Below are 14623 nucleotides of genomic sequence, written 5' to 3' on the forward strand. Positions count from 1 at the left end.
TTTTTTTTTTTTTTTTTTTTTTTTTTTTTAATTTTGCCTTATTTTAAAGGGAATTGGTAACAAAACGGAAATAAGTGTCAGGGGGCAAGACAGGCTTATAATTTCCTCACCAAACCAGAGAAATGAAAAGCCAACACAGAATATATCATCTCCTGAAGCAACTTCTGGTCCTACAGGTGGGTGTGAATGAGGAATATATATGGATCCATTTTGAGAGATCATCATTCTGTTCTGTTGTGGCACTAAGAAACTTCAAAAAGAATTTTTTCTTTTTTTTTTTTTTGGTACGGGGATCAAACTCAGGTCCTTGTGCTTGCGAGTCTGGCAGAGGAACCACTGAGCTAAATCCCTGGCTCCTCAAAAGTAAATTACAGAGCCGGGCATGGTGGCACACACCTGTAATCCCATCACTTGGGAGGCTGAGGCAGGAGGACTGCTGTAAGTTGGAGACCAGCCTGCGCTACATAGTGAGTTCCAGTTCGGTCTCAACTACATAGTGAGACCCTGTCTCAAAAAAACCAAAAAAAAAAAAAAAAAGCCATCTTAAAAAAAATCGAATTATAAAAGCAATTATTTCAATAGAAGTAATGGATTAGGGGCTAGAGAATTTTATTCATAGTAGCAGTTATTTTTCCGTCAGGAATTTAAAGAAGGGCAGTTCTCTAAGAATATAGCTATAAAATCTAAACATTGCACCATTTGATTATCTCTATTTGGATGGGAATAATAGTTTTACTTTTCTAACACTATTAGTACATTTTTACCTTGTCTTCTTTCATCCTCTATTAAAAACAGATTAACGGAAATCAGCTGTTTTCATTAGTTCTAGGTATGCAAGGTCTTGGTAGCCAAGAGGCCTAGGACATAACTATCCTATTGTGTAACCTGTTCTCTGATTAATGGACACCATGAATTGAAAATCATACTCTGTTGTTCTTGCCTAAAGGAGAGATGCCTATATCAGTAAGATTGTACCTTTAGGTACCAGGGATCGAACTTGGGCTGTTGTGCTTGCCAGGCAGGCCACGGAACCACTGAGCCAAATCCCCTGCCCAAGATTGTACCTTTAGAATGTTTAAAGTAATTTTTTAGAGGCTGACAGGATCTTAGAGTTTCAAAGGAATGATGGGTTTGGTTTATATAACAGTATTATATCAGTAATATTTATATAAGATTGTGTCGTATAGCCATCAAGAACACAGTTAAATTTTGATTAGCTTAGTCATTTGGAATCTTAATTTAGGAGATTTGTTTCATTTATTTATTTATTTATTTATTTCCCACCCAGTATCAGGGATGGAACTCAGGATTTTGTGCTTGTGAATCAGGAGTAGCACCACTGAGCTAAATCCCTTACCCTGAGTTTTATTTTATTTTGTTCTTTAGTTTTTTGTTTGTTTGTTTGTTTTAATCTTAAGTGACTAAGTAATAGAGGAAAACAACAAACTGCTTTCTCTCCTACTATACTTTGACTACTCAACACATTTCTAGATGGGTGACCTAGATGGGTTGATTTTTGTCACCCTGACCAACTCTCCAAAACCCAGGAAGGCACTTAACTTATGTTTGCCAACTTATAAAGGGTATTACAGAGGATACAGTGAGGAGCCACATGGAAGAGATGCATAGGGCAGCCTAGGTGGAAAGGGTTGCAGAACTCTATGCCCTCTCTGGGTTCACCACTTTCCCAGCACCTTCACATGTTCCCTAAACTTGAAATTCTCTAGTCCCATCGTTCAGGGTTTTTGTGTGAGCTTCATTCATCACATAGGTATGATCAATTATTAACTCAGTCTCCAGCTTGTCTCCCTCCTTGGAGGATGGAGTGGGGTCAAGAATTTATCATGGTTTGGTCTTTCAGGTGACCATCCCCTACCTAGGAGTCCATCAAGAGTTACGTCAGCCGGGCATGGTAGTGCACGCCTGTAATCCCAGCACTCCCAGCACTCGGGAGGCTGAGGCAGGAGGATCACTGTAAGTTTGAGACCAGCATGGGTTACATAGTGAGTTCCAGGTCAGTTTCAACTACATAGTGAGACCCTATCTCAAGAAAAAACAGTTACTTCATTTCCTCTGTCACTTTGGAAGTTCCAAAGGATTAGAATTCTGTCAGGAACTGAGGTCCAAGACCATATATTAGAACAGGATGCACCTAGTACCCCTATCATGTGTGGAATTACAAGAGATTTAGGATCTGTGTGGCAGAAACCAAATACATACTTTTTATACCACAATATCACAGTGGCCAAATAATTTTCTGGATCAAAGTTTTAAGACCTGAAGTAGTAATTTTGAATCAATGGCCAGGCAAACCTGTGTTGGGTGGCATGTAGAGGTATTTTTACAAAGTAAATTTAAATAAAACTTATTACAAAAGCTAAGTAAAAGTAATCACTGTTCAGAAGAGGACTTGGGCTAGCTTTCTAAAAAAATAATGATGGAGCTATAGGACAGAAGTGGTGGTAGAAGACGGGTACATGTTGGATGATGTATATTAAACAGTGTACCTTTACTCAGTATCGAGTTAGGAAGGAAGCACAACTAAAGAAAGGAGGGAGTAGCAAGATCCAGAACCAAGTTTGGAACTTAGGTAATTTCAAATACTACTTAATAAAATAAAGTTGTGGCGGGTTTTATGGCACACCTATAATCCCAGCACTCAGGAGGCTGAGGCAGGAGGAGCGGTGCAAGTTTGTGGGTAGTCTGGGCTACATAGTAAGACCTGTCTCCAAAAACTAAAGTGAATTGAAACAACAACAATAATAATAAATACAGTGGTACTTCAGATCATGAACCGAGGTGCCATTAAAAAAAAGTTGTAATGTTGAAAGATCGCATAAAATGTACCTGAGTTTTGCACTAATTAGCCTTTTTTTTTAGTTTGGTTTTTTCGAGACAAGGGTCTCACTATATAATGAGACTGACCTAGAACTAACTAACTCACTGTGTAGCCCAGGCTGGTCTCGAACTCACAGTGATCCTCCTGCCTCAGGGGGGATTACAGGCGTGCACTACCACGCGGGGCTTAATTAACCATAGTTCAAAACATTTTTTTCTTTGACTATTAAAAGTACCTTTCAGTTTCGGCTTTTCATAGGTAATCAGTTTATTATCTCTCTTTACTCTTCTAAACTGTTGTTAATTTGTCTGAATTTAAGTGAGATACCTAAATTAGGAGGATCTTTAAACATGTGTAATTCATAACTAGGGAAAAAGTAAATTATTCATATATTAGACTGATCCTTACCGTTTTTTTTTTTTTTTTTTTTTTTTTTTTTTGGCAGTGGGGATCAAACTCAGGACCTTGCTTTTGCGAGGCAGGCATGATGCCACTGAGCTAAATCCCTAGCCCTATACTTTTATTTTTAATTGTTTTTGTCCCTTTCACTCAGTTACTGTACATTTTCATGAAATCTTTTTTTCCTCATGTAATCTTTTCATTGTGACATTTAAGTTCTGCTCTAAAGATACTCTTAATTGAGTGGAAGGTTATAATTCTTTATATCTGGAAAAATGCTGTTTTGGTTGTAAATTATAACTGGGACCTTATTTTAGGGATGGGTGCTCTAAAGCTTTAATGTTAGTTTAAGTTTGGTTACTAGCTATGGTTGATAAGCATATTTTGTCTTTTTTAATGACCATTTTGCTTTTTTATGTGTGAAAGTTGACTTTTAGTAGTTGAAAGGTCAGGAAGGAAACTTGTTTTTTCTTCAGAAGCCAATTGCATTATCTCAAGTGGTACTGTTGGGAGTTCTTGAGCCTAAAAAGCTCCAGAGATTCATAAGATATATGACCACTGCTACATTTCTGTGGTTTGAAAATCTTACATTTACATTCACACTAAATTTCTCAGCTATTTTCCAAATCCGGACATGCTCACCTCCTATCTTTTAGAAGATAAGCATTATAGTACTTTTTTTTGGGGGGGTACCAGGGATCAAACTCTGGCCTTTGCACTTGTGAGGCAGGTGGCAGAAACACTGAGCCAAATCCCTGGCCCTATAGTACTTTTTAATGGGCAGCTTTCAGAATGATTTTAGGAAGCCACGTTGCCTCATCCCTGTAAGACAGCAGATCCTATCTCATCTGCGCTTTATGGTTCATGTATATTGTCATCATCTAAACAAGTAGTTTTTATTTGATTTGAAGCAGCTCCACTTACATTTTATTCTCTCCTGGTGGTACTTGAATATTTATGATTGTACCAATGTACAGATCTCTGGGATCTTTGGTTGGTCCACGAGGGTAGGTGACTTAGTAAACATTTTCATCAGTGAAAGAGAATGAGTGTAAAGGAAGGAGCCAACACTTTTATTTGTGACTTCTCTGCTAGAAATTGATTAATCACAGCTCCAAAATGGATTATTAGCAAACTCTCCACTCCTCACCAAAAACACACTATTGTAGTGGGATCCTTCTTTGGTTTGGCTTTGAACTTAAGTGAAGGAGGCCATTTACATATGACCCTGAGCAATGAAATCAGACAATACATAGGTTATCTGGAAAGCTGTATTGGAATGGCTTCCTTCTGATTTTATAGATTATTTTTGTTGTGTTTTGTTTTGTTTTGAGATGGCGGTCTTGCTCTGTTGTTTAGGCTAGCCTTGGGCTGACTGTAGCCCAGGCTGGTCCTGAACCCACTGCAACCCTCCTGTCTCAGGCTCCTGGGTTCTCAGATTGCAGGCAAGTGCCACCACACCCAGCTATAGGACATCTTAATACTTGCCTCCTGTGACCAGTGAATTCTTACTTAGGACAATTTTAAGTGGTCTAAGCATTAAAAACACAACAACTAGTGTCACTGAAGGCATCATTCCTCCTTAAGATCTCATAGGCAAATCAAACCTTAGCGCTTTTTCAAGTTGTAGTTTTAAATCTAAGTTTTATCCTTCCCAAAAATGGAGTCCATGTACGTTTTCTGATTATTTTTAGAGAATGTACTGGTTTTGGTTTTTTTTTTTTTTTTTTGGTACTGGGTATTGAAGTTGGGTCCTTGCACTTATAAGGCAGACGGCAACACCGCTGAGCTAAATCCCTGGCCTGAGAATGTACTGGGTTTTGTTTTGTTTTGTTTTTTGAGACAGGGTTTCACTATATAGTTCAGACTGCTCTGGAACTCACTGTGTAGCCCAGGCTGGTCTCGAACTCTCAGCGATCCTCCTGCCTCAACCTCCCAAGTGCTGCGATTATGGGCTTGCGCCACTACGCCTGGATGAGAATGTACTATTTTTTTAAAAAACTTAGCTTCTTGTTTTATCATTTAGCATGCAAAAGCTGGATAATTTGTTTCAAGTAAGTTTCTATGACTATTTCTAAAGTGTAACCAAAGTCCCTTGGTGGTCAAATTGATGGTCACATTTTTGTGCCTTTGCTGCTTGTCTTGCTTTGAGTATTAATGACAGTAGCAAGACTTAATTTGAGCCTACCAAGTACTGTTAACCTTTTTTTTTTTTTTTTTTTTTTTTTTTGTACCAGGGATAAAACTCAGGACCTTGCGCTTGCGAGGCAGGCAGTGGCACCACTAAGCTAAATCCCTGGCCTTACTGTTAACCTTTTTTACCCATGGAATTAATTAAACTAATTTGTTAAGAATTTTGAAACAGTAATACCTGTGTAAACAGGGTAATAGTCAATTTTATGCATCTCTTCAGTCCTTTCATCCCTCAAATATATTTACCTAAATGTGTTTATGTGCCTTCAAAAGTGAATTACCTCTGCTGTTTCAGTTTGACTTTACAATTAAAAAAAAAAATTAATCTCCCTTTATTTGTATAACCAGTATCTTTTGTGGATCCCAATCTCATCTTGGCAGCCTTTACAATTTGATCTGTTAAGTAATTTTTTTGTGCTTCCAAATATGTGAAAGCTTTTCAATGGCTTATAATTAAAATTCCAAAAGTACTGGATGAGAAAGGCAAAAAATCTAGCCATATCTTAGCTAATGAATGTTAAGCCATCCTTAAATGAGTATTTATGTGTTTAAATCATCTCTTAGGCTCAGTAGAAAAGAAGCAACAGAGAAGATCAATTAGGACTCGTTCTGAATCAGAGAAGTCCGCTGAAGCTGTGCCAAAGAAGAAGATCAAAAAGGAGCAGGTTGGCTTCCTACATGTAGAGAGTTAAAGCACTGTATTTGTAAATGTTGTGGCTTATCTCAGTATCTTAAAAGAAAGTGAAACTTCCTCCACTCTGGGTTTCCTTTCTGGACTGTCTTATGCTTCTGTCCTGGGAGTTCCAGTGCCCAGTCCTAATACAGCCATCCCTGGGCTTCTGCTTCAGGCATTTTCACACAAAACAGACAGGCTTCAGGGGATGGGAAGCCAGTGGTTCGAGACTCTTAAAACCCTCACATTTATTTTGAAATTTCTGTTATGAGCAAAATGATTTTATGTCTTCGTGATTTGGGGGGACATCATTGAATTCCCTTTTTAAAATTTTTTGATTTTTGGTTTAAGCTGCTGGTATGTATTTTTTTTTAATAAATCAAATTAATTTAACTTATATTTAAGAAAAAGATAGTTATAGATGATCTGGTTTTTCTGTTGATATCACAGATTTTTTGGAATGTTATTTTCCCAGTGAAATGGCACTCACCTAGTATAGGTTGTCAGATAAACAATATTTAAGTTAAAAAGAAGAGGAGGTACATTTTGACTAAATGTGCTCAACTGGTATAGTCAGTGTAGTAATATATATGTTAAATTACCCTTTCAAAGACATTTTTAGAAACCATTCTCCTTTGAACTCACAATCCAAACTTTCTTAATTTTTTAAGTGAATATCCATTTATTCAGCCTGGACACCTGATCTTAAACAGAACATATTCTGAGTAGAATTAGTTCCAGTAAGTTTTATATTTTAAAATCATTTATTATGGAAGAGTGTGGACTTTTCTATATAAAATACTGCCTTCATAATTTTAAACTTCTAATTTTAAAATCTGTCTTTGTGGGTGCTCTGTGGTATCACAAGCATGTCAAACAATTTTTCCAGAATATTCAACTAAAAGTGAAGTAATATACTAATTTGTCATTCATTTAGCATACTTTCATACTTAGAAAATTATATTCCAAAAAATCTTAAACTCTTGCAAATCTATAGTATTCATTACTAAAATAAAGTTGTGATTTTGCCACCTGGTTCCCAAATTCAGTCTGTGACCAGTTTAAAATTAATAAGCAGAATGAGTACTAAAAAATGGGACACATTGTTAATGCCACTGTGTTATAGTTAGTAGTAGAATAATACCAGTGATTGTTAGAAGATTTTATATTTGTATGACTTAATTGTATCTTATAAAAAGCATTTATGTTGTATGTTTTTTTACCTGTTGTAAAAAATAAAAAAATTTTTAAAAAGCTTAGAACAATCATTAAATATTTACAAAATGTGTTTCAACATGCATATTTCACCACATCTTAAACATGAAATTCAACTCATAGCTTAAACAGGAACTCCTCCAAAGAGCATCCTCTCTCTAATTCTAATGGTTCAATCCTCAAATTACCACGTGTTTTACATATACATTGGCAGAATAACTTCTGATCTCGCTCTCCTAATGTAGGATCAAGACACTGTTCATAAGACACTCAAGAAAGTGCTTTTGCAATATCACAAACTTATTTTCTTAAGTTTGTACTAGCAGCAAAAGTATTGAGCTTCCAGCTGTATGGAGCCCTGTAGCACTCTCTACAGAGAGGGTCCTGATTCCCAGCAACTTAGCTGTGAGTGCAGGCGCGGAAGGGTCTTAAAGTGGCGTGAGTTACATTAACCTGAGTATCATAGTAAGTAAAAATTTATCCTAACGTCTTTGGGGCGGGAGGGGTTTATAGCAACATCGGGGCTGGTTGCAGAAACAACCCCTCTCTTGCCTTCCAGACACTGAGGAAAGTATTCTTTTTTTTTTCATATACCAAGGGAATGGTGGGAAAAGTCTTTGCTAGAGAGCATGTGGCTTTGTGTTGTCACTTGGTATTCAGCACAGGCAGCTAGGATTTAAACCTTCCCTGGCCTTGAGACAGAGAACTTGACCCAGAAAATGGGACTGAGTTCAGATTTTCGATACATTGATCACTCATCACTACTTAGATTGATGAAAGTGTTATTTTTTTCCCTGTTAATTAAAGTTTTAAAAAACCAAACCAAAACAAAACAAAAAACTTCTTATTAATGCTGTGTTTTTCTACCCAAACAGGTTGAAACAGTTCCTCAGGCTACAGTGAAGACTGCATTACAGAAAGGTGAGTTAATATAATGTTGCTTTGCATTTCCTTGATTAAACCAGCTTTAAAGAATCACTTATTTGTACTTCATGTATTTTGTCTGTCTCTGTAAATCATTGTTGTTGCTCTCCAGTGTGAAATTGCAGTATTCCCCAGTGTTTGTGTGTGTGTGCGTGTGACTTTCAGAGTTGATCTTACTCTGTATCTTCATGTGAAAAGTCTTACTTGTTTCGGTAAATTGGAGAACACCATGTAGACTTGATACTGTTTCCAGCTTTTCTCCATAAAATTCTGGGGTTTCACTGGCTTATAAACTAGGGATGTGACGAATCCACTTTTTTTGGTATTCGACTGAATACCGAATAGTAGCTATTAATGTTTGTCAAACCATGGACTAATGACAAATCCGAAAAGACAACCCAGTTGAAAAAAATTTTGCCACATTTATTTTTACAGTGCTGTAAAACCTTTTTTTTTAAATTAAAATGATCCATAGCATAGTTATGGCCACTATTAGATGACTTTATGTGACTCTATTTGAGATATGCACAAAGTTTAAGAAACCTTAAACTTATATCTGTATTTTGTGTGCAATTTGACTACAGTACAAACTCCATAGCATGATTCATGCGTTTTTGGTGAGCTCAAAACTGTATTTAATACTTGTAGTTTACTCTGGGCAAATTGCATTATTTAAAAATAAATAAATAAATAAAATAAAATAAAATAAAATAAAATAAAATAAAATAAAATAAAATAAAATAAAACACCAGCCTCTCTGCATTCTCGGGGAGAAGTCTGCAGCGATGGTCTCCGTGGAGATCCTCAGCAGAACTGAACAGCCTCTCGGAGGGAACACTGCTTGGCGGAGCTCCAAGAAAAGACATCGCGATCGCTGCGAGATTAGGAGGCCTGATTGCGTTGTGTTTCCACCATTCCACAGGGTCGGCGGACCGGGGAGTGCAGGGCTCTGTCAGATTCAGTGACAGCTCCGTCTCCGCAGCGATTGAGGAAACTGTGGACTGAGATTCCTGTACAATTTCATCCCAGAAACTCCAGACTTGTAGTCTCCATGCAAGATTTCTTTGTCGGCGGCTCGATAAACAGTTTCTTTGTTTTCGATTTCGATTTTGCCAATCATCGTTATTGGCATTCTCCTGCCTGGTTTCTTCAAGAACAATTGCTTTAACATTCAAATGATTTTTTCTTTTTCTTTTCTTTTTCTTTTTTCTTTTTTTTTTTTCTTTTTTCTTTTTTTAGTCTGAGCTGGATGGGTACAGCTTAAATCATGAATCCAGCCTAAAAACCACCGTTTAACTTACACTGATCAATTCCAACATGGACTATTTTTGGGGTTTTTTTGTTTTTTGTTTTTAAATAAAGCATCATTAATGCACATCTGCAGGGTTTTGCCAAACAGCCCAAACTGTATACATTGCGATCATTAAAAGCTCTTATTTTTTTTAATATTAGTGCCGTTATCATGGAGAACAGCATGACAGCTGTTTTCAGCAGTCTGTCGGTTTTTCTATCATTTTCAGAAACTCATCGAAAATGGCGGTACCTGTGTTTCCCTTCGAAAGCCTCTCAGTACAGCACTCCTGTTCCTCTGTTAAAACTCCTTGTTAATCCAGTGATCTTTTAGGCCAAGGAAATACTTTGTGGTGGTGTTCTGGGTCCATACACCAGCAATGAAGGAGATAGATTTGTGTACTTGTGTTTTTAAATCAGCGTTAACATGGGCAGGCACCCTCATTCATAGCTGTCAGGAAGCATTCAGTGAAAAACTTGTAGATGGGATGTGATAACAAGGTTCCAGTAATCCGAGCAGTCTCCCGAGGCCCACATCCTCCATCACAGAACATGGCTATGTACCAAGTGCTGCTCCCATTCAGCCTGTTGCGGATCTTCGTGGCCTCAGGAGACTTGTTTCTCTTTGGTCTCTTCTGGACTGCACACTTCCACCATAGCTTGCTGGGCTGATCTAGATGTCTGTCTGTTATATGGAAATTTTGGGGGAAAATCCAAAACACAAACTGTGGGTGGAAATATTAACCGTCTCCTTGGTTCCTTGGTATTCACCGTGCCTGATCTGCACATTTCATCGTGGCTGTTTCTGTATAGCCTATACCGCATTAGCCCAAGAGATTGTTGCTTTGTAACTTTTTGCACTATTGTTTTGGCTGGATTTGTATTACACACAGTTTTAAAAAAAATTCCACACTATTCTCTGCCTTTTTTTTTTTTCTTCGTGTTTACTCCTCCCCGCATAAATTCCACATAGAGGCCTCTCATCCAGCTCTCCATGACTTGGCTGCATTGAACGCTATCCATTCACTACCCTCAGCAGTGTGCCTGCTAATGGCATGACACTTGTTGATGTGCTACAGCACTTGTTAATAGTCACAATAAATGCCACTTCACCAAGGAAGTCTCAGATGGACGATTATCAACATCCAAAATTTATTTGGGGGGCAATAATCAACTGAATTGCAAAATTCAGGGGAAAATGGCACTATCCGTGTACGAATCGAATACAAATCAAAGATTTGTCACATCCCTAATAAAAACAAGATGGAGATGTTTCTGCAACCATATTTGTAAGCTACACAGTGTGTTGGGTTTTATGTCTTCCCCCTCCAAATTGAATGGTTCTTTGAATTGCTCCAAATCAGTCATTTATCTTGCAGTCTTAATAGACTTGATTTTTAGGATGGAATTTGGGCTCTGCTGACTGAAAATAGTATTAGGGCAGGTAAACTGAATTAAATGTTTTAATAGCGACTAAATTAAATCACTACCCAGAAGGTCAGAAGCTTATGAAGTTTTGATTTATGGCCTTGGTGTTACAAAAAGAGCTGTGCTGTTTTTCACACGAAAGATGAGTTTTGGGAAAAATATTCTCCCACCAAAAAATTAAAACACAAACTTTACTATTTTAGAATTAATTTTAGTGTGTTGTATTAAGGTGCCAGCGAGATTTCAGATTCCTGTAAGCCTCTCAAGAAAAGGAGTCGCGCCTCAACTGATGTAGAAATGAGTGGTTCAGCCTACAGAGACACATCTGACTCCGACTCTAGAGGACTGAGTGATCTGCAGGTAAATATATGCAAGGGTCTGAGTAGAATACTGTATTCTGCTTTGCAAACCAAAGTAGCATAATGCTTTTTCCTGGCTCGGAGAATTTTAAAAATACACTTTAGGAAAAAAAAAAAAATCACTGCTTGTTTTGTAACTTAATAGTGTTGTTTTGTTTTGTTTTTTGAGAGAGGGTCTTGCTCTGTAGTTCAGGCTGGCCTTGAACTCACCAGCCCATTTGGGCCTTGACCTCATGATGATCCTCCTGCCTTCTGCCTCATCACCGTGCCTGGCACTTAATGTCTTACTTTTGCTGATCTTTTAACCTAACGGAAGCAGTTTGTTTACATTTTCTTGCAAAATGAGAGATATATAGGTTTCATGGATTTTAAAAAAGATTATGTTAAGATTTATTTGAGCAAGTCTTACCAGGGTTTTTATCGCATCTAATTTCAATGGAATTTTTGTTTTATTTTTCTTACAAATGTACTGTAGGTAGGCTTTGGAAAACAAGTAGATAGCCCGTCAGCTGCTGCAGATGCCGATGTCTCTGATGTACAGTCCGTGGATTCAAGTTTGTCCCGAAGAGGCATTGGAATGAGTAGGAAGGACACTGTATGTCAGGTAGGCAGGTGACTCATCATCTGACTGAAAATGGGTGTGATCGTATTCTGCCAATGATACACTTACCTCTTACGGAAGAGGTCAATATTTTTCTAACTTGTGCTGTTACTTTAAAGCTACAGATCTGGAAGCTCTTTCCAACTCATTGTTTCCCTGAGTTGGAATACTTACTCAAATGTAAATGCAAGTTGTCATTGTGATATTAATTGGGAATAAATAGCAGATGACCCATTTTGAAAACATTTCTTACATTTGAATTCATGTTAACTTTTTAAATGTGCTTTTACTTTTTTTGGAAAACTATTGCTTTGTTCTGTGACAAAAGGTTATAAAGTATGCAGATCCCAAAGAGGGAATCATAAACGCTGAAGTATGACATACATACATTTATTTATTTTTGTGATACTGGGGCTTGAACCTGACCTTCGGACTTGCTAGGCAAGCACTGTGCTAAAGTATGACTTAGTAAATTTTATGTCATATGGGGTACAGAAATAGCGGTCATAGCTATCTAGTTCAGTAGTTTTCACAGTGGAGGCCAAGGACCAGCAGCAGTATTAGCATCTTCAGAGTACTTGTTAGAAATGCAAACACTTGGTCCTCTAGACCTACTGAATCAGTATCTCTGAGACAGGAATCCAGTGATGTATATTTTCATAAGCCCTCTGGGTAGCTCTAATGCCTGCTAAAGCTTGAGAACCACTCTTTCTTTTTTCTCCCTATATTACAGATCTGTGAAAGCTCTGGTGACTCTCTAGTTCCTTGTGAGGGAGAGTGCTGCAAACACTTTCACCTGGAGTGCCTGGGATTCACATCAGTCCCTGAAGGAAAGTTCATGTGCTCAGAGTGTAAAACTGGTGAGTTTGTGTGAAAAGATCGATAGAAAGGAAGGTGTGTGCAATGTCAGCATACCCCATGGCACTAGTTCCTGTGTCACTTTTATCAGACTCTTCCTCCTCTTCCATGGGTGTTTCAACAAATTAAGATGCCATTGTATCACTATGTGAACTGAGTTATTTTTCAGATAGGTGGTATGAGGATTATTGTATAGAGATTGGTTTAAAGTCCTTTGACTTGGGGGCAGTGGTTCTGCCACCTGCCTCGTAAGCACAGGGTCCCGAGTTAGATCCCGGTACCATAAAATAAATAAATAAAGTCCTTTGACCTTTATAATGGATGGAATACGTTTCAAACAAAACTATAACCATGGTGGTTATATTTTTAGTGGAAAGCTACTGAAAAAAAATTTTAAACTTAGGATTCTTATCCCAGTATGAGCACTTATCCCACTATACATAATACCACCTATCAGAATAACAGAGAAAGAAGTGTGGTAGTTTACATTTCTTTTCTAGGTAATTATGAGGGTAAACTCATGGAAAGCAGGAAGGTAGTGGCTTAGTCTGAAACAGTGGCAAATGAAAACCAGTTGGAGATACCATGGTAGTGTTGTCTAGGAGCCATGTTTGTGTTTTTATTGTTGGGGAAGAGGTTTTTAGCTATAAGTAAGAGCCAGTAGTAGTTCAAGTATGTATTATGTGCTGAGCCTACATTTTACTGGTTTTTAAATTTTTACTCCTTTTTCTCTTATTTGGGTTGTTAAATCTCTTTTATCTTTTTTTATTTGAATATATACCACCTAAAATCCTTAGACAAAAAATTCGAAAACATTTTTTTTTTGGTTTGGTTATGTTTTTATTGAACACATACCAAAGGCCAGGTGCTTTTAATATTAAGCATTTTATCTCATTTGATCCTCGTAATATTATGAGAGAGGTATCATTATTATATTGCAGAAAAGGGAAAATGAAGATGCTATTTAAACCTAGGCAGCTTGACCAGAGACCTTGCTTCTTTTCATTGCTTTCTGCCTTGGCTTTATAGGATGGACATGGCATATCATATATCCTAACATACAGTTTAGACTGTAAAATCTGTTTAGAACACACAATGTATTTTTCCTATATAAAATATTTAATTCATCACATTTAGGTGTGCTCTGTCACCTTGCAGCATTAGAGTCACATTTACCTGCACATTGTTTTATTTGGCCTTCAGAATGTACTCATTTTAAACATGTTTTGGGTCTATGCTTCTGGTTCCATTAAGTGTTTTAAGTGTGTAATTTATGATTTGAACCATTAATAAGGACTTTGTATAGTTTCTTCAGCTTTTGGCTAAGATCAAGTATCGGAAGGTCTTCGTATTTTTTGTTTTTTATTTATTGTTTGCTTGTTTTTTGCTTTTGGGGGGTTTGGAGAGTATTTTCTTGGCCAGGGATCGAACTCAGGACCTTGTACTTGTGAGGTAGGCACAGAACCACTGAGCTAAATCCCTGGCCCTGTTTTTTTCTTTGTTGTTGTTTTTTGAGACAAGATCTCACTTTGTAGTTAAGGCTGGCCTTGAATTTACTACATAGCCCAGGTTGGCTTTAAACTGTCTGTGACCCTCCTGCCTCAGCCTCCCCAGCTCTAGGATTAAAGGTGTGTGCCACCACACCTGGCTAAAACTTCATATTTTAGCATTAAAATACTCTTAAGGGCTTCTTTCCTAAGAATCCTGTAGATTCTGAGTCTAGAATCCCGAAGAATTCTGCCAATAAAAAAGTTTAGATATCGTTCAGTTTAGTACACCTATTTGGAAATTTAAAAATGAAATTTGCTTTAAAAATATACAAAACAAAGATAGAGGACTCATGC

At 37.4% G+C, this 14623-nt stretch overlaps 1 protein-coding gene across 7 annotated transcripts in view; it reads left to right on the top strand.

The window, feature by feature from the left end:
• Nsd3 (nuclear receptor binding SET domain protein 3) overlaps positions 1–14623 on the top strand; it is a 126643-nt gene that overhangs the window by 64300 nt on the left and 47720 nt on the right. For 6 of the 7 annotated variants that reach the window (XM_010604872.3, XM_010604863.3, XM_010604879.3 and 3 more), the window contains 6 exons: positions 50–176; positions 5996–6096; positions 8195–8240; positions 11191–11321; positions 11796–11924; positions 12655–12781. In XM_010604872.3, the coding sequence (XP_010603174.1) occupies positions 50–176; positions 5996–6096; positions 8195–8240; positions 11191–11321; positions 11796–11924; positions 12655–12781 (661 nt within the window). Of the gene's footprint in view, positions 1–49; positions 177–5995; positions 6097–8194; positions 8241–9165; positions 11120–11190; positions 11322–11795; positions 11925–12654; positions 12782–14623 lie in introns of those variants that run through there. The other variant, XM_010604897.3, reaches the window with a different exon arrangement.

Source organism: Fukomys damarensis, unplaced genomic scaffold (genome assembly GCF_012274545.1).
Source record: "Fukomys damarensis isolate Sample0158 unplaced genomic scaffold, DMR_v1.0_HiC HiC_scaffold_18, whole genome shotgun sequence".
Classification (NCBI taxonomy): domain Eukaryota; kingdom Metazoa; phylum Chordata; class Mammalia; order Rodentia; family Bathyergidae; genus Fukomys; species Fukomys damarensis.